This window comes from Balaenoptera acutorostrata, chromosome 9, assembly GCF_949987535.1.
Source record: "Balaenoptera acutorostrata chromosome 9, mBalAcu1.1, whole genome shotgun sequence".
In the NCBI taxonomy this organism is placed as follows: domain Eukaryota; kingdom Metazoa; phylum Chordata; class Mammalia; order Artiodactyla; family Balaenopteridae; genus Balaenoptera; species Balaenoptera acutorostrata.
The window spans coordinates 68,252,682-68,277,970 of NC_080072.1; the positions used below are offsets into that span (position 1 = coordinate 68,252,682).

A 25,289-nucleotide genomic window follows, 5' to 3' on the forward strand; every position below is an offset into this window, starting at 1 on the left:
GACAAATTCATTTCGGCATGGTCAGGGAAAAGTAAATTATCTTGAGAAGCCTGGACAAGAGAGAAGCTAATGACATTTTGCACAGAAATGTAATACCCTCCTCCCTTCCCAACCTTTCCTTGTAGGTGAAATAAAGTTAACATTAACAGCACATTGTAATGTATGGGAAAGAACAATATTTAATTAGTTAGAAAACCTGTTTTCTTGGCCACATTGCTTGCCTACTAATGCCTCAGTTTACTTCTCTGTAAAATGGTGATGACAGAAATAAGAGACTTAATGAGATAAGTGAACCTAAATTGCTTAGGAAACTATTACAATTTACACTGATATATGGAGTGTTGAGATTCAAAAGAAGACATGGCCTGGAAACTAGAAAATTCTATGACTCCTCCAACCTAACATACGAGATGTACATAGGTAAGCCAAGAGTTCCAAATTACACACAAAGACAAATGAAAGTGAGAGAGAAGGGCTAGAATGCTAAATAACCTAAAAGTTATTTAAAGGATTAAACTCCTGTCAGTGACCAAATTAGAGGAGGGAAAAGGGTCCCATAAAAAATGGACAGGGCTAGTGGGAAGGACCTACATAGCACAGGGAGATCAGCTCGGTGCTTTGTGACCACCTAGAGGGGTGGGATAGGGAGGGTGGGAGGCAGACGCGAGAGGGAGGGGGGATATGGGGATATATGCATACGCATAACTGATTCACTTTGTTATACAGCAGAAACTAACACAACATTGTAAAGCAATTCTACTCCAATAAAGATGTTAAAAAGAAAAATGGACAGGAAACTGAAAGTGGGTTAACTAACAAGCAAGGACAGGGTTCCAAAGAAATAAACAAAGGGTGTCTAGGTGAGACTCAACTATGGCACAGATATAAAACATTATAGAAGCAGAACTGCCTGTGTCCTGTAGCTTCAGCACTTCTAAAATCTATAGGAAAAAAACTCCTTCATTTTAAATGCAAGGTTGATATGTTCATTACATATTATATGGCTCAAAAGTGCAAGGGCATCCTTAGAGGAATTACCATTCTTTCTGAATTCTCCTGAAAAAAAGTCCTAGGTAACAGCTGTATGAGATACAGCCTTAAGGGATACATTCACCTTCCTTAAAAGGCTTTTTAGGTTAAAAGACTTCAGGGCTTCTAATTTTAGGCAAGAGAGAGAAAGCATTGCACTTTGCATGGATTTCCCCATTTAATTCTCATAACAAAACAATGAGGTAGGTAGAATCCTCTCTATTTTTTTTTTTTTTTTGGCTGCACCTCTCGGCTTTCAGGATCCCAGTTCCCCAACCAGGGTTCGAACCCGGGCCCCCTGTGGTGGAAGCATGGACTCCTAGCCACTGGACTGCCAGGGAATTCCCTCAACCCTATTTTACAGATAAGAAAACTAAGGTTAAGAAAGGTGACTTACCTAAAGTCAGACCCCTAGTGAATGGCAGAAGGCCATTCCTCTGGAACACATACTCATTCATGGCAATACTCCACACTATCTGAGTCTTTCAGCTGTTCTCCAACTGAACAGAATATTTGGACACAACTACCATTTAGAACAAATCAAGTTATGAATGTGCCAGCGTTTCCCGATCCTCCTCCATTTTGACCTTTCACTCTCTCGAGCTCTAATCCAACCCTAACCCTGACCCCACCCTTGGTCCTCATCATATCCTGGACTCTTACTCCGTTCTTAGCCTTGAGCTATACTGGAATCTTCAGCCCATGCCTGAGCCTCTCCCCATCTCTCACTACCAGTGGGAAGATGTTGAGGGATAAAACACTGGGAAGATGCCTGTTTCAACAATACTTGGCAATTTTTAAAAAGCTTAAAGTTTAATGATTTCTTGGCAATAGCTATACCGAAACACTTGTGATTCAAAATGGCCATACACACATATCCAGATCAAATGTCCCAAGTATCAAAACACCTATGTCCTATCAAATAATGAACAGATGAAAATGTCAGGTGCTATGCCACTGAGATAATTTACCCCTGAGGTTGTAAATTATAATAACTAATTCTATCCTAAGAACTTCATAGGCATGTTCTTACTTTAGTCTTAAAACCATGAGATAGGTGCTACTGTCGATCCATTTTACAGTTAACAACAAACTGAAGATCAGAGAGATTATGTCACTCGGTAAGGCAGAAGGGCGGCTGGGGATAGATCCAACAAAATCTGTCTCCAGAGTCCCTTCTGTACTTAATATGTTAATTAATTTCTGTTTCAAAAATTTGAAAAGTATCATATAAATGCTCAGGATAAATATTTATTTTAAAATGACTCTTAAAAACCACAAGGTTCTCACTTTATATTTTAACTTGGAATTGATCAGGATAAATTTCCACAAATTTTGACATTTGCTTTTCTGCCCAAGTGTTAATATCAAAGAAACACTTAACAAGTATAATTTTGATAGAATCATATTCTGTGAATGCACATTTCACACTCTAATTTTCACACATTTAATTTTCTATCATATCACTACTTTTAGAGGTTAAAAACTTTTAATCACTTTCTTCCAATCTTTCTAAATGAAATTACTTACTTTTAGAAAATAATCATTACCAGCTTGGGGGCCAAACTTTGCACATTTATATACATATATATATATATATATAAAACACACCCATTTTCTGTAGCACCACTAGATGAATACACAGAAGAGAAAATTAAATTATATAATAAGTAAACCATAAACAATAAAAATACCATTCATAAAATGTGCTATTCTAACATAATATTTAATATCTTTTGGTTTTCTCACCTGAGAAAATACAGATAGTCACACCACAGGTTGTATGGAATGTTCTGCTTTTATCCAACAATCTTCTGGTTCTCCTGCTTGGAACCTAAATAAATATCATTTAATATGATAAAAATGATGCAGAAAATAAGATATATGCATGAGTCTTTGTAAATATGGCAGAGGCTTATCAATTAAAAATTGGTGAGATGAAGTATACTATATTTAGTCAATGGAACACTCAAATCATTAAAGAGAATGTGAGAAGGCTTATTATTGATTTGGAAACATACACAAGATATATTGTTAGGTAAAAAAAGTTACAACACATAAACTAAACTATGATCCTATATTGTTTAAAATTAATGACATTATGTATGTTAACATATTTGCAGGCATTTATCTCAAATAGTGGTTGTTCTGGCAGAGTAACATTTAGGGGAACCGTCACTGATTACTTTGCATATTTCTGGAATGTTTTAATTTTACAATATATACAATTTCCTTTTGTGGTCAAAAAATAAGATTATTTTTAAATGAAGCAATTTTATCTACAGGTTTAAATGCCTGCTTGATCTTACACAAAAATAAAATACCTAGCTTTCACACTGGGGGATAATTCTTTAAGACTTATTAAATACTGAGAGACTTATGTGGGCACTTTTCATTTCCTGCCATTTATCTTCTCTTTCTTCACACCAAGCCAATGGCCAGCCACAGGGATCAAAACCTAGCATTTTGCAATAGTTGGCAACCTACAGAAAGAGTTATTTCCACAAATTACTGCATTAAAAGCAAAGAGTTTCTAAATATAATTACGTGAAAAGGTTGAGAAGTTTTACCACAGAAAATCCACTCACATGAACTTCACAGAACATCAAAATGACCTCATGTTAACAACTCCTTTTAAAATATCAGTATCGATCCAGCAGTGCCTAACTATCTTACTGAAGAAAGGAAGAAACACACATATAGCACACAAACACACACACACACACACACACACACACACGAGGATAAGAGAAAACAAAAAACAATTTCAGATGAATTTTAACTTTCAAAGGGCTTTTCTGTTTTCTTAAATCCTTTGTTTTATACTAAATATCATATATGACATCACATCTTAATCAAGAAATCTATTCCAAGCCTTTTACATAGCTCAAAACAGGTATGTGTTTTAAGAAACTAACACCAATACCAGCAGTCATCCTGTATATTAATCAAAGTCCACACAGCTCTAGTTTGCTCACTTGAATTTAATTAAATGAAACTACAAGCTCTCAGTGAAGAATAAGAAGGAGCTCAGAACTGGGGCTGATCTTGGCTCTACCATTCACTAGTCTCAAGGTCATGGTCAAGTTACTTAAACTCCCTAGGCTTCAGTTTCTTCATCTGCAGTACCCACCAAATCATGTGAGGATTCACAAGTATTCAATATATGTGAATATTATAGATGTTAGCACAGTGCCTGATACTCTGTTATCCTCTGCCCTTATCTACTGTTGTAGAAGAGCTCACTGATCACCTTGACATGTGACGTGGTCTTTACTATCATCTTTGAAGAAATCACTCCAGCAGAAAGTCAGACCATGAAAACTAAGTAGGACTAACATGCCACTTTTACACTTGATTTCTATGCTGGAATCAGTGACGGATTTTTTTCTTACCTTCTGGGATCCTCGAAGGTAAGCCAGGAGCGTCCGGCACATGGGTAAGAGGATAAGGCTGCAGTTGAGGTTAAGAACTGATGCGGAGGCTCTGCTTAGACACAATCCTAGCTGAACGAATAAGGCAAGGGGCAAAACACAGTCAAGGACAAAAGTAAACTACAAGCATGCTGCAGACCTCACCCTGCAGGACTGTGGCAAGTGCCAACTCCTTCAAGAGACCTGAATAACCCTTCACTTTCTCTCTCACCAAAAGAGAAACCGGTCTCTTTCTGCTCCGCACTGCCATAAAACTTAGCCTCCTCTCATTTCTACTAGTGTTCCAATCACCTCACTACATTGTTTCAGTGCAAGGTCAGTTTCTTATTGTACCCACACTGGACTGTTCTGGGTGTTAAGAGCCCTAGAGAGCTTCAGTATATTCTGTACCTCCACACAGGTGCAGTGTTGAATCCTTTGTTCACTGGTAGGGTACCAAGAATTTAAAACAAAGGTTTTTCATTTGTGTTCTCTCTAGAACACTCTGAGCCTCCCCACAACTCCCTTCCACACCAGCACCCACCTTTAAGCTCTTCACTTTACTGACTCTACCCATCTTTCAGGGCTCATCTTAAGCACTCCTCCTCTAAAGTTCTCCCCTGACCCATAAAGGTGTGGTGCATATATACAATGGAATATTACTCAGCCATAAAAAATGAAATAATGCCATTTGTATCAATGTGGATGGACCTAGATATTATCACACTAAGTGAAGTAAGTCAGAAGGAGAAAGACAAATACCCTACGATATCACTTGTATGTGGAATCTAAAATATGACACAAATGAAATTATCTACGAAACAGAAATGGACTCACAGACAGAAAACAGACTTGTGGTTGCCAAGGCAGAGAGGAGTGGGCGAGGGATGGATTGGGAGTTTGGGACTTGCAGATGCAAACTATTATATATAGAATGGATAAACAACAAGGTCCTACTGTATAGCACAGGGAACTATATTCAGTATCCTGTAATAAAAAATAATGGAAAGGAAGATGAAAAAGAATACATATATATGTATAACATATATGCATAACAGAATCACTTTGCTGTACAGAAGAAATTAACACAACATTGTAAATCAACTAACAAAATAAATTAAAAAGTTCTTCCCCAACCCAAAACCAAGAGAGATCCCAGATCAGCTGTGCCTCATACAAAGCTGATCATAATCACACTGTACAACATATTTTTCAAAGAATCAGTCCCCTTGGTATGATCCAATACTTTTGGCAACTAATTTTAAATCAAATTCTTGCTAGATTGACATCTACTGTTGTCTCGTACATTCTTCATATGATGAATGTATCACACAAAAACAAGAGATGGGGTCATATCTGTGCACTTGTCCTGAAATAAACACAAAACTACTTTATGTTAAGGATATCAACTAAGAAACAGGTGTAAGTCAGATGCTTTTCTTATCTTAAAATTGTTCATGCCCCTGAGATTCCTAGCTAAACCCTTGGCAAAATAGCAACTCTGTTACACAGTGTTTATTGTCAGCATACGAACTATTATTCCTGAAAGGGAGACGGAGTAATAACTCATGTCAGGAAAGCCATAATTTTCATTGAGTTATATAAAAAGTAATTGATATTTCCAGTTAGACTATTTCTACACCACAAATGTGAACACCTCAAGGATACAGTTCAATGAGTATACCAGTCAGTAGACAAGTAGAAATAATCCTTACTGGACTATCTAAAAAAATGTTAAGTATAATTTTCTCACCTCAATGAGCAAAATTAATATCATTTCAAAGTGATAGGTTTTGTTGTTTAGGCCTCCAGAGAAGGAATAATTGTATCTTTTTGATATGGCATCTGCATGTAACAAGAAAATTTTAGCTCGAGGGATTTTGGATAATAATTTTATCTGTAACTTTAATGTACTAAGACAATAACTCACTTAAAATATATCAGCTAAATTCTACCATATACGTTCAGGACTTAAGAGCTACAAATAAATTATCCAAATTATCTTTGCAGTTTAGTGCTTTAAAGAGCATTCCTATATTTTTGCATTTTCTAACCATTTATTGCATGTCTGGAAGTGTTTTATTGCTGTGCTTACATTAACTCATACAGTAATTTAATTCAAAGTGGCTTTAAGTGTCCTGTTAGGATGAATGGAGTTTATTTTGGCATTCCACTTCTTCCTTATGATGCTGAAAAATCTAACTGGAAATTTTACCAAGGACTCATCTCCTCATGTATATTTATTCCTGAATATATTTAGCTCTTTAAACCAAGATGAAAAATTCTTTTTATTAGGTTATCAGAGTACAAAACTCCCTCATTCAGAAGCAGTCAAGAGGGTAAGGAAACGGAGACAGATCTCAGTTAAGTGACAAAATCATAGGAAACCATTTTATCTACTTACTAGATGGGTAATAGTCTACAGCTAAGATTTGTTTTATTTAGTCATTATTAATTCATGACCTTCATAAGAATCAGCTACTTCAAATGTTCACTAAAAAGAAATGACTGCCTACGTTATGTGCCCAGCCCATTCTATGTGGATGACGTGTTCTACCATTCCTAGAGAGCGCAACCTGCTACTCTAGTTTTCAAATCTCATTCAGGTTAGTTATCACTAGATGGCAGCGTTCCTTTCACATCTTACCTGTGAAGGTCTCAAACATAATTAACTGAAAATTCCAAGCGTAATTTTTTTAAACTATAAATATATTTTAGATGAATATGTATAAATAATACACAGTTTGGTCCTTGCTATGGACTGAGTGTTTGCGTTCCCCCAAATTCATATGTTGAAACCCTAACATGATGGTATTTGGAGGTGGAGCCTTTGGGAGGTAATTAGGTTAAGATAAGATCATAAGAGTAGAGCCCCATGATGGGATTAGCACCCTTATTAAGAAGAGGAAGAGACCAGAGCTCGCTCTCTCTCCTCCACGTGAGGATACAGCAAGAAGGCAGCCATCTGCAAACCAGCAAAAGGGCTCTCAACAGACACCAACTCTGCTGGCACCTTGATTTTGGACTTCCCAGCCTCCAAAACCGAAAGAAATAAATGTTTGTTGTTTAACCCACCCAGTCTATGGTATTTTGTTGTAGCAGCTTGAACTAAGACAGTCCTATAAGAAAGTATGCCATTTGAAGCAAGTTATAAAAGAATGTAATATCTGGGTATAACAAGTGCATGGTCATTTTCTTAAAATCTCAAACACTTTTTTTTTTTTTAATCCTAAATCTGTTACCTAATAACTATTCTTCTTGGGCTAGTTAACTGTCCTTATCCGTAAAGTTGAGAGGAATAAAATTTTCTTTTCCATAAAATAAATATAATATGATATGGTATAATAATCTTAGCTTGCAAGACTTTTGTGAAAAGTAAAACTGGTCTAAAAAATGCAAGCACTATATAAAATTAATTTATTGATTAGGGTCACTGTATCACATCCTTTCTCTAAATGGTCTCTTCTGTGCTTCCATAATAAGTGTTATCTATTCCACTTACATTATTCATTCAAGATATATTTATTATGATATGCACATATCACAAGGCACCAGGAGTTCAATAGTGAACTAAAAACAAAAAATGCCTTCTTCCTTAGGATGAAGTATATTTTAGTAGGGGAAACAGATATTAATCAAATAGCTACATAATCAAATGTAAATTGTAACCAATACACAGTGACCAATGCTGTGAATGAGAAATACAGAGTATGAGTGTGCCGAACAGGAAATGCAATCTAAATAGGAAGGTCAGGAAGGCTTCCTTGATAAGTGAAAAGTGAACTGAGATCTAGAGGGTGAGCAGAAGTCATCTAGGAATGAGAAGGACATTTGTGCAGAAAAAACCAGCATGAGAATGGATGTGTGGCAAAGGGAGCATGGTGTATACACGAGAAATTAATAGTAGGCCAATATGGCTGGATTGGAAGTGGAGGAGGGTACAACATAAAACCAGAAAAGCAGGTAGGGCTAGACCTTGATGGACTTTGTAGGTCATATTAAGAATGTGCATCTTTTTATCCTAAAGTCAATGCAGAGCATTGTGTTTTGAGTAGGGAGGTAGTAAGGAGCGATTAGTATTTGGTAATGATAACTCTGAATGAAGTGTGGAGAACAAATCGGAAGGACATAATTTGGGCAATGACAGTACTTTGTGTAGTTAATCATCACAGAAGTGAAATTGTGTTTGAGACGGGGACTACATTTTATGGTAATTATATCTGAGCCTTACATATAGAAGGGATTCAGTTTCAACTAAATATTTATTTGTCAGTACATTTATTTTGCTAAATAATTTCCTAAAACATATACATCTAAGATTGGAGAACTAAAAGGGTCTAACCCACATCCCACCATCCACCCAGTGACTAACCTCCTCTATGACACTTGACCAAAGGTAACCCACCCTCTGCTGAATGTGTCCAGAGACAGCAGACTGTTCTACTGTCAAGAACTTCTATTTTGTTTTCTTACACTTACATGAAATCTGTGTCTCTATAACTTCTACCCACCAGGCTACTCTGGATAACAATATTCCTAAATAGACATTAAAAAACTGAAGGTAAAAGTAGGATGGTTTCCTAGTTCAATCTTGTTTTCTTCAGGCTAAACACAATTCTTTAGGCCTCTAAAATTCTTGATATACATTTAAGACTCCCTCATCATCTCAGTGACCTTTCCCCATTCACCAGAATTCAGTACTTAAGATCATGCTCTCCCTCACCAAGGACACGGTCCAAGGCCTGCTGATTCTAAGACCTGCTGATTCTAAGACCTGCTGATTCTAAGACAGTGTTATATTGTGGGGCAACCATGCGGCATAATGGCTCATCTTGTGTTTACAACAATTTTCTCACATGACTTGCTATCAAGCAACAAAGAAACGGAGGTGTGAGAGAGCAGGTACATAAATGTAGGAATTTATTGGTGTCAGCCCATTATGTTATATTGGGTGTGAATGCTGTATTTTGATATTTTTCCTTCCCAATTTTACCTTAGCTGAAAATTTTACAAATTCACGTTTCCTCATCTTCATCCAAGTTCTTGACAAAGCTATTAAATTGTAACAAAATTCTGTTGAAATAGTTGACTCTAGAGAGGACTTGAAAACTACCTTTTCTGGTAAATTAACTTTCAAATGAACATTTTGCTCTCAGCTGGGAATTTTCTCAGCAATTTTAGGGAAATATAAAATGACATTCTACATGTAAATATCTACGCAAAACTGGTATTCAAAGGGATTTGAAAAGGCCAGAGTAGTATTAATAGTAAGCTTTAATAATTGGTCCATTTTCTAGCTACCTCTTGGTGGGTCAACAATTAGTCATTTCCAGGAAAAAATAAAAATAAATATTACCATAGAGGTTTATTAAAGAGTTTACATTCTGATTTGGCATTTTATGTTTGTCAAAAAGTATGTAAATTTGTATTCATTAAGCTCAATTTTATTGACTCTTTTCCTCCAAGGAAATATTTTTAATCAAACCAAATGAAGCCAATACAACACCTAATTCTTACATATTTTATAATCATAGAACTTAGCTCTTTCATGGGGCCTTACATATCATCCAGGCCAACGTTTTTGCCTCTATTTGCACTGTTAGTTCGTAAAGACACAAAGCACTAGAACCCAGGCCTCCGTTTATCCTCGCTGTTACTTCCCTGAGAACAGAACAGGACAGGTCACTCTCCAGAAAAGAGATGTGAATTCAGATGCCTTGTATAACTCTTTCCAAACCATAATACTTTCTTACTCTTTCAATTGCTTAGCCTCTTATCCAACCAGTAGGTTTTCCTGTCATTTTGTGTAAATCTTTATCTAAGATTTCCATAATCTAACTACACATTGAAATCACTTGATGGACTATTTAAAAATAAACATATCTCTGTTGTACTACCTGAAATTCTGATTCCTTAGATCTGGAGTGGGGCCCTCAGGAGGTACAAGCAGGCTTGGCAATCACTGTTTTAGAATCCACTTTGAAGTCAGACAAACCTGAGTTTTAAGCACTTTTATTAGCTGTGAGGCCTTAGGTAATTTTCTTACCCTTTCTGTCTCATTTTCCTCATCTATAAAATGAAAATAATCACCCCAAAGGGTAATGGTATTCAATGAACATATATATATGAAGTGTGGTACCCAGCATATAGTAAGAAGTAAATAGAAGCTATCATCCTGGTCCCTGGCCATCCACAAATTAGGTCTAGTTACAGAATTTAAATGCTCTTATGGTATAGTTTCCTGAAAATCAGTCTTTCCAAGCCTGTCTTTTCATCCTCAGCTCTCGTTATAGTTGGAGCTATGGGAGCTGAGCTTTATTCCACTCAACTGTATCTAAAGAAGTCAAAGAGAGTTCTAGGTATCTAGTAGGTGTGCAATAAGTATATGGTGGATGTGAGTGAGCCTCTGAGAGGATCCTTCAATGCACTCATTTTGGAAATAAACGAAAAAAGAATCAAAACCAAAAGTGATTACCCAAGAGATCTGGTTAACATCCAGGACCAGAGCACAGGACCTGCTCTTTCCTGCACACCACATCTCCCAGGATACCAACTCTACCTCCACTCCCCCAGCACCCACCCTTCTAGAGACTGGGATCAACTGTATGGAACTGAGCAACACCCAGTTTGAAGGAAACCCTCAGGGTCACTGTAGCTCTCTGATAAGACTGGATAAGTCATCTAGTCCAACCTTCTTTTCGATCCAACTTGTGTCAGAAGCCTGTAAATAAGCCAAATTGATGACACCATAAGGCCAGTCAGCTATACTTTTCTATTATATGACTCAGTTCAGCTCCTGGATGCATTATCCAGACCAGCTATTCCAAGCTTTCCCTGCGTATCTCAGTTGCCTACCCACAGCTCGTGCTGTGGCCATTACTTCGCTTTGTGATGGCTTTCCACCTCTTCCACCCACTTCCGTGCTAACTACCAGATGAACTCTTTATTATTCTTCAAGTCTCAGCCCAGGGTCATTTTCTCTCTTAGGCCTTGCTAGGGCCACATCCCTGACAGTATCCTCATTTACACCTCCACCTTTTTCCCTTTTTCAAATACCCTGAAAAATTTGGAGCATCCTTCTCAAAGGTTCCCTTCTGCCTTTCACCATACCTCCTCTGGAACACTTAACCCACTATATTGTAATGGTTTACCTATTTATCCTATCCTTATCTCCCCCACAAAGCTAGCAAGTGGCAGCATAGTAAGTGGACAAACCCAAACTGCCTCTTACCCTTGGGAACCTCAAAAACGCATGGTCAATACTAAAGAAAATTACTTCAAAAAAATACTCCTTGGGGAAAATATTCCCTTAGCAGTGAAAGCCAAAGAAAGTAGTCATGAGACAAATACATGAGCAAGAAGAGACAACCCCATAAAGTAGTCTATATGATTTCCAAGGCAATGGTAGGAATTTTTAAATTGTCTTTAGAGTAACCAAAAGGGTTCATGGCAGAAAATCGGAACAATTTATTTTTCCTCTATCTGTAAATCAAAACTGTGGTTCTAATTTAAATGTTTAGTTTGCACCATTAATATATTATGATAGGGATATGAATTTAGAATATGATGAGCATTCCATGGGAGCAAGATTGCACTTATGAATAAAAAAATGACATTTCAATGAAAGGCTACTTCAAAAGTGGATTACCTATTTTGATAAGGTTTCATACGGAAACAATAATGAATAACATGTCATGAGCAACCAGAAAGTCGTTAATAATAATTGGAGTAATTATTTCTTAACATAATCCCAATATAGACTACCAATTCAGTGCTCTTGGGGTATATCCAAAAGCTCATGAATGTCCCTTCATGCCATAATAAAAAACTGTAATTCATTCCAAATGATCCTAGCTGGTTTCTGTCAACTAACTGCCCTGGAGACTTTTAACTATGATGTAATTTTCGACTCAAGTTGACCTTTCTTCCCATCTATAAACTGCTTTTTTAAAAAAAAACACTGTCTCTAAAAGAAGCTATCAGTTCCAAAGAAGGAAGCTGGGGGAAAATTTTTTTTTCCATATGGCTCAAGGGACCACCAAAAGTAGAGTGTCCATCCTGATACTTTATCCAGATATCCTTATGCTTAACTCAAATCTTCCCTTTTATATGTCATCATCATTCTACCTTTTCTAGAGATGAACTTTCTTCCATTTTCAGTGGGAATGTGGTCTTTCCTTAGAAATCTATTATGAATTGGAAGGAAATGTAGCTATTACAGAGAGAGAAGAAAGCAAGATGGATACATGATAGTTCTGTCCTGATTTTGTCTACCTTGCCTTTCCTGTACCAAAAGCCCAGAGAGCAGAAGAGATTCACTTCTAGACTATATGTCTGTCTGGAAAAGTTAAACTTCAACATAAATGGCAGTCAGAACTGCATATAGACACGTTCATGGGTTTCTAAAGGCAACGCTGTCTAGTGAACAGTCACCAGATTAAAAGGTATGAAATTTTTACCACAGCTAACACCTGTGACCTCTACCAAGGTCACTTGTCTCCAAAACCTAGCACTGAAGAATTTAACAGAACAGTAATAAAAATGTCCTCCACTTTCCCTCATGGAATTGTTCTAAAAGGTAAAAACATATAAAGCAAAAATTATCTGACCTCTTTAGCTGACAAACATTATTAAAATGGAATTTTAAAAATTCATCTATGACATCCCTGTGGATATTCACACCTATCCCTTTTCCTCTACTCCTTTCTAAGGCCCAGCAACAAGGGCCTCAAGAGTTACAGAGCATTTGATTGGACGTCATTGTTACATTTTCCTCCTCCTACAGAAATGATCCATGCACAGGGGAAAGCACTGAGGAGTGAAATGTATTTTGCAGAGATTGGTTGGCTAAAAAGCTGAGAAAGGCCTTGTTTCTCCTACATCACAGGTCCAGCATATCTGATCACAATTACTGAGTATTTAGCCACCTCTAAGCTACTCTTCATCAGAAACAATCATTCTTCTATCTTTCTTCTTCATCTTCACACCACTTTCAATTTCTCAATATTCCTCCTAAAATTTGGAAGCCAAAACAGATATAATAGTAGTAACCTGAGCATATGGAGTAATTTTTGGAAGGAAACAATACTCATAGCAATGGCACCCATTCACTTGGTTAGAATTTTAATCAGAATATCCATAATGACATGTATTAAAACTCATATATTGAATATAGGATATTCAAAATTAAGATTTTTCTCGCATGTCTGTCAAGCATAACCTACTTTTAAACATATCTATTTTATAACTGCCGAACTCAATCCTATGAGTTAATAACATTTTTAATTGAAACTATAAAAGTGTCTTTAAGTTCTGCCTTTGTCTTTGAAATACTAGCACTGTTAGCTAACTCAGCATCTTTTAACCATAACTTCCAAGTTTGAATCAAGTTCACTTTCTTTCAGTCTTTCTTTGAGGAAAAAATATATATATATGTAAATATAAAGATAAAGATATATATATATATATACGCTGTCTCCAAGAAGTTATCAATTCTAAGAGTAAGAACTCTGGATGCATTAAAATGGCCCAAATACCTAACAGAGTAGGTAAAGTAACAATGGACTGGATGGATGGATCATTTGTTACAGACCATTTACTTAAACTTCCTGATACACACAAATTTAAGGATTAGACTCTTCTGACAAAGTCTTCAGTGTTTAATTGGTCAACTTTGAGTGGCCACACTAGTTCATCTGCTGGTAGAACAATACATTAAATCAAATACAAGATGATATATTGGTATAAGAGAGAAGATGTAAATAAAGTTTAATCTTTTTTTCCCTAAATACTAACATTAAATAAGACCAAAATATCACATCTTGGACTTTCTTAAAAAAGGAAAATAGCAAACCAAGGGTAAATTTCTAAGATACTCACTGCAGTACAATCTGTGATACAAAGAATAGAATTAAAAAGGCCAACAGTGGAGAAATATAAAACAAATTATCATACACATTATGGGATACTATGTAGCCATTAAAAATAAGATAAATTAAACTTGTGTAACGGAAATGAAATAATAATATCTGTGACATATTTTTGTTTTTTTTGTTTTTTTTTTTTTTAATTGTATAGCTACTTTATTTATTTATTTATTTATCTTTGGCTGCGTTGGGTCTTCGGTTCGTGCGAGGGCTTTCTCTAGTTGCGGCAAGTGGGGGCCACTCTTCATCGCGGTGCGGGGACCGCTCTTCATCGCGGTGCGCGGGCCTTTCACTATCGCGGCCCCTCCCGTTGCGGGGCACAGGCTCCAGACGCGCAGGCTCAGCAGTTGTGGCTCACGGGCCCAGCCGCTCCGTGGCATGTGGGATCTTCCCAGACCAGGGCACGAACCCATGTCCCCTGCATTAGCAGGCAGATTCTCAACCACTGCGCCACCAGGGAAGCCCCTGTGACATATTTTTGAATTAATAATATACATGCATATAAATGTTTATCTACATATACAGGCATAAATATAGATAGAGAAATTGACATAGATTTTATATATATAGTTGGTTATCTCTTAGAAGTGAAGTTTCTAATTCTGTGTCATCAGCATTCAATATAGAATGATACATGTCCACACATTATTAAAAAATTTGCCAAATAAATGGTGAAGAAAGCAAACAGGGGCCTTGCACAGACCCATGAAGACAGTGTGCTGTGAACTGAGGTACATGTTTAAACACTCTGTACCTAACATCAGAAACGTAGTTTTCTAACGCCTTTGTTTTTACAGAGAGGATTCACTGCTAGTGTCCTATAAAATTTGTCCTCTTCATGTGAACCTCAATCTTTGGTTTGCTTGATGGAAAGTTTAAAAAAGGCCAAGAAATTTGGAGCTAAAATTTGAAAACTACTGCCAATTGAAAAGCAATTAATTGTGAGCTTAAATATTTCCGAAACCATAATGAAGAAAAAATGTATACTGTAATTTGCAAACTATCTTTTTAAATACTTCAGAATTTATACATTGCACAAAATTAGACATTAACACTTCTCTTAGTTACTGGAAACTTTTAGTCATTAGCAAACATTTACAAGGAGATTGCAATATCAAAACATTCTTAACTTCAACAGTGTTTCCTGAAAGAAATGAGTCTAGAATTGTCATGAATTTGTCTACTATAACTTGCCATTAGAAAGAAGGGAAGTAACACAATCTGTGGTCTTTACACTCATGTCTTTTTCGTCTTACTTAATCCTCTCCTCAAAATAATAATAATAATAATAATCCGAAAAGAGGGAAATTAGGTTAAACTAGGCCAAATTGCCATTTTTGTAAGTCAAAATGTTTCAATATTGAAATTTTCATGTAGTTCAATCTAATAATATAATTCTCAATTTAAAATTGAGGAAACTAGGTTTTGAAGATTTCAATAAAGATACAATTATTGAGAGGTAAAGTCAAGATTTCAACTTAGGTCAATTTGTCCACAAAATCCATGTTCTTTTCACTACATTATACTTTTGCCATTGATACTCTGAAATTTTTACAGATATTACTTTTTATTTGAAATTTAAGCTAATAGTTGCTCCGTGCTAGGAAAAAGCAATAGCAGGCACTTGGTTTTAATAAGAATTAGAATGAATGTCACACAAGACTTTAACAAATTAAGTTTTATATATATAAAATTTGTGGTTGAACAAAGTACATTTTCTTCTTTAACATGACACATTCAAGCTTTAAAACCAGTACAAGTCTGGGCTTCGCTGGTGGCACAGTGGTTGAGAATCTGCCTGCCAATGCAGGGGACACGGGTTCGAGCCCTGGTCTGGGAAGATTCCACATGCCGCAGAGCAACTAGGCCCGTGAGCCACAACTACTGAGCCTGCGCGTCTGGAGCCTGTGCTCCGCAGCAAAAGAGGCCGCGATAGTGAGAGGCCCGCGCACCGTGATGAAGAGTGGCCTCCACTTGCCGCAGCTGGAGAAAGCCCTCGCACAAGAAACGAGGACCCAAAACAGCCATGAATAAATAAATAAATAAATAAATAAATAAATAAATAAAAATTAAAAAAAAAAAAAAGGAAGCCAACAGGAAAACCTATACACTGCTCATGGGTTATTAGAGCCACAGCTTTAGAAAATGTACCCTGTAAAATGGAGCATTTACACATTAAAAAAAAATAAAAACATAAAAAAAAAAAACAGTATAAGTCTAAGACTAGTTTTCTTCAGGCAAACCAAAATTAAGGAAACCTTGTAGATCCATTATGATCCAGGAAACTAAACTTTTCCAAGATTTTCATTTGACTCATTTATCACTCTCTTAAGTTTTAAAAAATGTACAAACAAGATCAAAATAACAACAGTTCAATGATGGGTTCTACGTAGTCCAAGCTAAGGCCCAAACCCCAGAAAATTCTATTGTAGGTAACAAATGTAATACAGAGAATGCCCAACAACAAATGCCATTTCTCAGGTGGGAGAAGAACTTTCTTACTGAAGCTCTACATTCTTGTGGCTTAATATGTCATTTTTTTTCCAGTTGGAATCCATTAGTATAGACCACTGATGATATTTGCTTGGTTTTCCCTTTAGATATTCTGAGCTATGGAAAAAGAAGAAAAGAAAAATGTATCTTCACCTATGTTTGCATAACTCTAAGCACTTTACAAATGTGCTTTGGAGCCTGTGCTTTTCAAACCAAGAGAATTAACAAAGCTCAAAGGCTCAAAGTAACTTAACAAAAGTAACTTGGCCAAGGAAAATCAGTGAGAACTAAAAACTCGCTCATCACCCTATCTCATCAGTATTTTCAATAGACAGTTCTTATTTTCTTGCTCCACAACTGTCTCTTCTTAGGGCATCCTTGAAATCCATGTTTCTATATGAGGTGGGGTGACAGGGAGTTCACTCAGGATAAAATGCTAATTGAAAGGCGCATAACAGAGAGTATACTGGGGGAAAGGAAGTCAACAAAGAGAACCAAAAGTATAGCACGGGTTGGGGGGGGGGGGGACTTGAAATTTGAAATCGGCTATTTGATAGCACTATCACAGGAAAAATGACTATAGTCAGAAAGGCATTTGCCATAGATCATTTCTTAAATTTATCTTGGTGTTGATGTACCTATTTTTAAAAAATCTCAGGTGTATAAGATGCTTTCACTTTATGTACATCATTCATCTCTTCTTGCCTTAAACTATATCAGACCTCTGGTATTCCTGATATGTGTCTGGAGACTCTAACAATTTCCAAATCCATGAAAATCATCAAAGCATGCAACTTTTCCCTATAAAATATGTGTTGGATTCATTTATCCGCAGATAGGAGTCATTGTCAAATTCAACTTCCCAGCTTCTAAAAACGTAAACAAATTCTACTGATCATGGAAACACCATCTTCTTCTTTATCTACTTTTTCTTTAATCCCATTGCCAGAACTGAAAAGAAACTACATTTCACAAGACTATTTATTACATCGACATTTATCACATCACAAAGCTGCATTAACACATGGATACTGGGCTTCCCTGGTGGTGCAGTGGTTGAGAATCCGCCTGCCAATGCAGGGGACACGGGTTCGAGCCCTGGTCTGGGAAGATCCCACATGCCGCGGAGCAACTAGGCCCGTGAGCCACAACTACTGAGCCTGCGCGTCTGGAGCCTGTGCTCCGCAACAAGAGAGGACGCGACAGTGAGGGGCCTGCGCACCGCGATGAAGAGTGGCCCCCGCTTGCCACAACTAGAGAAAGCCCTCGCACAGAAACGAAGACCCAACACAGCCAAAAATAAATAAATAAATTAATTAATTTAAAAAAAAAAAAAAAAGACATGGATACTAAGAAGTAAAGTAAGCTCACTCCGACTCTAGGTAATTTACTCTTATACTAAAGTCTCACTCTTAGTTCATGCCTCGGTAATTATTAATTACAACGTGTCACAGCCCTTTAAGATCCCACTTCAATAATCAATACTGGAGTAAAGCATATTAGATGTTAAGGGCCACTTGTTGCTTTTCTGTCATGAAAATGAAATCTTCTCATTTCTTTGTCCAAACTGTCCTTTACGACTCCCAAAGGAGCTCTGTTAGAGTACCAATGGCTGGAGCCTTAAAAGCTGGGAGGAATGAATAGGAGACAGAAATAATATGTAATAATAACCATTATTTTTTACCTCTGTGATGCTTTCAGTTCTTCAAAGTAGTTGCCTGTTAAGTCATACCTAATCCTCAGTACAACACTCTGAGATAAGTGGGATCATTTCATCATGTTTTAATGGGAGTACAGAACAGTTAAGTGAATTGCTGTATATGAATATGAAGGATGAGAGAAAAGGGGAGGAAAGAGGAAAGCTGGCATTTTTGGAACTCATTACATAATAGGCTTTGTGCAAGGTACTTTAATCCATGAGCAAACTATTTATAATTTCTTGCTTTAGCTTCCTCTTTTGTAATAGAACCTACCTTGTAGATTAGTCAGGACTCTGACACTGAATGTATAAAGAATTTATCATGTCTGGCCCATGAGAACATTTCAGTGAATGTTGGCTCTAGCTATTATTGCGGTTATTTCTTTTAATTTTCTTTAAGGTTCACAGTAATCTTGTGAAATAGGCATTATTTCCCTGTTTATCTGCTGAAGACTCCAAAATTCAATGAAGATTAATACAAGCTTTTCTGAATGAAATGCGTTCAGCCTCAAGATAAAATTCCACTCAGCAATCATAACCAAGTTGCTACAAATTTTGTGCCAATTACAAATAGCAACTGATAGGCTTCCTTTGTCCACAAGGATCAGGGGGGCAGCCAGAGGTCAATCAAAGGAAAGGAAAAGTCTCTCTGTCTTAATGCCATCTGCCAGATGCTCAGCAAATTCCTTCCATCTTTATATTTCTCTGAATTCCTTTTAATATTTTTATTGATAAACATAAATAATTTCTATTACTATTTACTATTAATAGTATTAATACCATTAATGCTAAATAATATTACTTAATATTTATAGTAATGCTATATTTTGCTAAGCACATATGCACCAAGTGCTAAACATTTCACTTGCATTTTCTCAGGGAATCTTCACAACTAACCAAAGAGGAAGATGAATTAAACTTAGCCTCAGAGAAGTAATTTGCCAAAATCATAAAGGGAGATAAATGCCTGAGCCAGGGTTCAAACTCATATCCATATAGCTCCAAAGCTTATGATATTGTCAATAAGGAATTAAGGATGATTAATTTTCCTCCACAGAATTACCTAGGCATTTTTAAAGTCAATTTTATGATCAACACAATGCTTAGCATGATGAACTAGAAACACTGACTAGAGTTTGAAGACCTACTGTCCACATTCAACTTTGCACTGAGTCCATAAAGAAGGCATTTCCCAATACTAAATCTGTCTATTGAATGAGATAAATGAGCTAGAACAATACCTAAGGTACCTATAACATTCTGCAGTTCTACAAGCTTCATTCCCTCAGGCTGGGTGATCCCTAGGAAAAAGCATACAGCCTTCAGGATTATGAGGAAATAAATTTCTGTTGTTAAAGCCACCCGGTCTGTGGTCCTGTTATGGAAGCCTGAGCAAATTAATGCAGTAGGAATCAGTTAGGATGAGGTGTATAAGTCTGCTTCAGGTTTAAGAATAATCTATACACTATATTCTTACATTTACTTATTAATACAAAAACACACAAACATACATACAAACAGTCTTACCCAGAGCCACTGTGGTGAGATGCATAAGAACCTTGGATAGGAGTAGAAAATTGCAGGCTCTAACCCTCTGTGTCTCAGAAACCTCCCTGGAGGAGCAGTGTGATTGAGGGTGTGGTCTTAGTATGAGACAAATGTGGGCTCAAATTGGGCTTCTCCAGCTGTTAGTTGTGTGACCTGGGGGAAGTTACCTAACCACTCAGAACCTGTTTCTCAATTCTGTAAAAAGTGATCATTCTTAGCCTCCAGTGTTATTATAAGGATTAAATTAAATATGTAAGGATTAAATGAGATTATAAAAGAGCAAAGAACTAACTGTGTCTGGTACATAATATGTGATTAACAAATGGTTATAGTTGTTATTAGGTTGAATCACATCAATGGCTGCTATTGGATTATTTTTGTTCTATCGAAATGACAATTCCATATGGTTCAGCCTACAGTAATACTAATGTTGCCTAGAGGCAGAAGAGCCCAATGGTTAAGAGTACAAGTTCTAGAATTAGGATGTTTGGGCTAGAGATCTGGCTCTGTCACTCACTAGCAAGTTACAGAGCTTCTTTAATTCAATTCTTAGCTGCAAAATTAAGAATTAAAAATATCTACTCCATAGGATGGATGAAAAGATTAAATAAATTTATCCAAGCAAAGCTCTTAGACTAATACCTGGTACTTAGTCCTCAATGAATGTAACCAATGTAATTGATACTATTAATAATAAAATGAAGGAAGTAGATTTGAAAATCTCAGAAATTAATTCCAAATTCCAATTCTATGCTATTTTGGATGGTATTGATAAAAGAGAATTATACAGTGGGTATTTAGGTGAATATAACAAAGAGGTTAATCATTGTGCTAAAATTCTGCCAAACATCATGGAATCAGAAAAAATTTAAATAAAAATAAATCTCATAACCCTTAACAATTTGTCAAAAACAACTGTAATACTGGAAATATATGTTATCTTGGGTGTAAATCAATAATTTTCCATAACTTCTTAAATTGCTAAACGTCATTGCTAAATATCATTTCACATAAGATGAAAAACTAGTGGTCTACAGAGTGTGGGGTTTAATGTGTCTTGCATATATCTATAGAGTTGTTAATTATAACAGGCTGAATATTGGACTGAGAGAAGCAATGAACCAGGATAGTGACCAAGCCACTAACTGAGTGAGTAATAATGAGCAAATCACTTCAACCTCATATTTCTATTTGGGAAAATGAGGAAGAAATCTAAGTAAAGATTACAAAGCTCTCTTTCAAGTCTAAAATTATATGAGTCTCTATTGTAAGTGGATTAAGTACATAACGATTGCATCAATGTAATGTAACTCATTTCACCTGTCAATAAACAAGAAGTAAATTGTTTTAAATCGCAGAATGTTAAGAATAAACACAAATAAACAAACAAAACCAACTTATTTAAAAGTATCCTCTGAATTGAAACCACAGTATTCTGTGCAATAGAAGGAAAGAGTTAATGATCAAGCCTTTTCTGAAAATGACAGGAGGCATACAGGAGGCATATATCCCTTCTCAGCAGAATTAAATTCTGCCAGCTGTAAAACCAACGGTGACTTAAAATCCTAGGTCTGTTTGTCCAATCTCCAACCTTAAGAAACTCACATGACAGCAGACTTCTGTCTCTGAAAAATGTTAATTATGATACAACTCTTAGGACTCTTGAGAGGGTAAATTGTTAATGTTTCTAAATCACTTGAAGCATAATGATTGACCAAAGATCATCATTGTAAGATTAGAAAAAACCTCAATGCTCACAACTTTCTTCTTCACAACTTCTTACTGAGATACCAATCAACATAGGTATCTCAATAAGAGTTTAAAAACAAGAAAGAAAAGATCTTCATGACCATGTAGCAAATCTAAAAGAATAATTGTGAGATGAAGCAAAAAAATTAAATTCTCATCATGGCACCGTGAGAAAAACTAGGTTTTTTCCCCCAAATGTTAGCTTTGGGGAAAAATATATAAAACAAAGACTAATTGAATCTGGTACCATAAAATGCATTCTCTTCGCAAACTAAAATGTTTATATCAATTAAATTATATCCTTTAATTGTTAAAATGTCAGAAATAGAACTCAGAAATAGGTGAACATGAATATGAAGGCTTCTATAGGTAGCATCCTGAATTAAACTGCCCCAACATTTCAAAAAATTTAGGAAACTGAATTTCTCAGTCTGTCACAACACATTAGTATTTGCTATTAAAGTACTAAATACACATTTTCCATTCTTTGAAAATAAATAAATCAAAGACAGATTTCAACTTAAGTAATCAATGGAGTCCTTTGTTTAAAACATCGTTATGGGAAGGTAAGGAAAGTTATTGTCTGGTTTGTTTGTTTGGGTGTTTGTTTTGGCTTTCCTCAAAAGACTTCTTTTTCCCTCTTAGCTAATTTTAAGATTCCAATATTCACAGCATGTCATAATTAAACATCTCCTAGGAAGTGCACAGTCTGATTAGCACATTAACTCAGGCATAAACCAGCCGTGACCATGTTGCCTCCAGGCCTGGGTCAGCCTAGTCTGGGAAAAAACAATTCTGATGAAAACTCCTACTAGGACATATTAAATCCCAACATTATTTTGTCTTCCATCATTTAAGATCTTCTTTTCCCTTAACCCTTAATTTTGGTCTGAGGACAGTCACCAAGGCTACTAGTAATAAAAATGGATACTCCAGTTCTGAATTTTACCTTCATTCTCAAAGCCTCCCACCCCAGAAAGCTAGGAAGATTAGGGAGAAGTCAGAGATATTTTTATAGTTAAATGCCAATAACTAGAGTGCACAACTTCCTACCCAATATTAATTCCTGTTCAGGAGAGAGGGAACAAGAGGACTACCCATATGCTGATGTCTTTTTATTGGGCTGATTGGTGACTAGTTGCTTGCCTTAAAGCAAAACGATAAATGCATTTGGCCATGAAGGTAGGAAAATCTCCCCTCACCACAGCCAACACATATACTGTCCAAAATGGTAGCCACTAACCACACATGGCTATTGAGCATGTGAAATATGTCTAGGGCCACAAAAGAACTGAATTTTTAGGTTCATTGATTTCATTAACTTAAATTTTTTTTGAAGATTTTTTTCATATGGACGATTTTTAAAGTGTTTATTTAATTTGTTACAATATTGCTTCTGTTTTATGCTTTGGTGTTTTGGCTGCCAGGAATGTGGGATCTTAGCTCCCTGACCAGGGATTGAACCCGCACCCCCTGTACTGGAAGACGAAGTCTTTAATCACTGGACTGCCAGGTAAGTCCCTTAATTCAAATTTAAAAGCTGATATTCATTTGTGTTATAGGAAAATATTTAAATATGTTTGGAACAACTTGGGTATGTGAATCCACTTTTTCATCTGTAAAATTTTATGAAATTTAAACACAGGTCAAGTATTTCTGATGAAAATTTAGTGACTGAATTGTGATGTACGTAAGTGTAAAATAGACACTATATTTCAAAGAACAGGCAAAAATATTGTAAAATATCTCAGGAATAGTTTTAAAAAATACTAACCACATGTTGAATGCTTCAGTCTATTACAGTACTTTGGATATATTATTTTAAATAAAATATATTGTTAAAGTTAAATGCCACTGGCTTCTTACTTTTTTGAATTACTACTGGAAAATTTTAAGTTACATATGACTCACATTATATATCTATTGGGCAGCACTGATAAAGAGTAATACTAACCAGTGACATAAATATCTGAGATGGGCCAGTGAAGTGGTTTAGAAAATCTGTGTAGAATGAGGAAAAAGCAAAAGGCCAGACAGCACCGCATTCAAATTCTAGCTTTGACACTGACCATCCAAAGGAACCTGAGCAAATCATTCATTCAGATTCCTCAGCCTATACTTCCCCAGGTGCAAATGGGAAGAATAGTTTCCTAGCTTAAACACAGCATTTGTAAAGTGACTAGTATATCATCAGTATAAATAAACAGTTGACTAAATCATCTTTCAATAGAAAGCAGAGATGTCAGACCACCGTTACAAAGAATTTACTGCTTCTGAATGTCTATGTCTTCCTGCAAATGAGCTATATCCTGTGGACCCTTTATTCCTATAATACTAGTCCAACTTTATTATTACCTTACATTTTACAGATGAATAACAGCAACCTTAGACTAAAGGCCATTATCAAAATGTTCAACAAATGGAAGTACTGTTTCCATTTGTGTTTTAAAGTGGTAGCAATCAAATTCATTTCCAGAAATACCATCATAATTTTTATGAACTTAAAATTTACCTAAAAGGGACTTATAATATCAGAGTACCTATGTCCTTTTCAGGATTTCTACAGCTCTATCACGGTGGGACCATGTTCTTGTGAGTGTTTGGTAGGCTCTAAGAAAAACTGCTCTAAGGCATTAAGTTCATAATATATAGTTATTAAACATGCAAAACATGGGAGCTTGCAATATTTATTTTAAAATTAATTATATCTCATTGTTATACTGTATTTCTTTGCAATTTGAAAAATGCCTGCAAATTCTTATACTATGCAACAATGCCACAATCATCAAAAGATTAGAAAAGATAAGCCAAGGACAAATAAAATTAAATACTCCTTCATTAAACAAATAGTCAAACTATACATAGAGTTCCTTTTTCAGTAAAAGTATGGATGATATCTATTCCAAATGGTGTAGATAAATTAATGACTAGAAAATTCAGATAGGTGATTACTGAAAAGTGAGACGTTTGTAAGTCATCTTTCTTCCTTCGCCATGATGACAAGAAGAAAAGCTATTCCTTTCCACTATGACTCTTCATAAAATGTTGACTCCTGACTTGATGGGTTAAGGGTCAACTCACTATGATCATTCTTATGTTTCCATGAAAACTAATTTACGACCTTTCTCTCCTTCAGTCTGCCTCTTGCATTTTTTACTCATAGTCTTCCATTGAATCCTTTTATCATTTTTGTCTTCATTCAACTGATTAATATTTATTGAGCCCCTACTATGTGCCAGCTATTCTGTAGGCCTCACCATTGAACCTCACTAGCCTGTCATATTATTCAAACAAAACCACTGAAGTGGGATGAGGTAGAGAGAGGTGAAACATATATTTTTTTAATTAGTTGGGTTATATATGTGTGTGTGTGTGTATTCTTCATATCTGACTTGTCACCAAAATAAATTTGAAGCTGTTACACAGCATCCA

The 25,289-nt window shown here is 36.0% G+C and overlaps 1 protein-coding gene across 2 annotated transcripts in view; it reads right to left on the reverse strand.

The window, feature by feature from the left end:
* Window positions 1-25,289, reverse strand: part of NOX4 (NADPH oxidase 4) — a 142,286-nt gene that overhangs the window by 111,773 nt on the left and 5,224 nt on the right. The window contains exons 2-3 of one of the 2 annotated variants that reach the window (XM_007168474.3): window positions 4,425-4,531; window positions 2,779-2,863 (exon numbers count right to left, since the gene is read on the reverse strand). In XM_007168474.3, coding sequence (XP_007168536.1) covers window positions 2,779-2,863; window positions 4,425-4,466 — 127 coding nt within the window. In that variant the 5' untranslated portion in view covers window positions 4,467-4,531. Of the gene's footprint in view, window positions 1-2,778; window positions 2,864-4,424; window positions 4,536-25,289 lie in introns of both variants that reach the window. The other variant, XM_057553476.1, reaches the window with a different exon arrangement.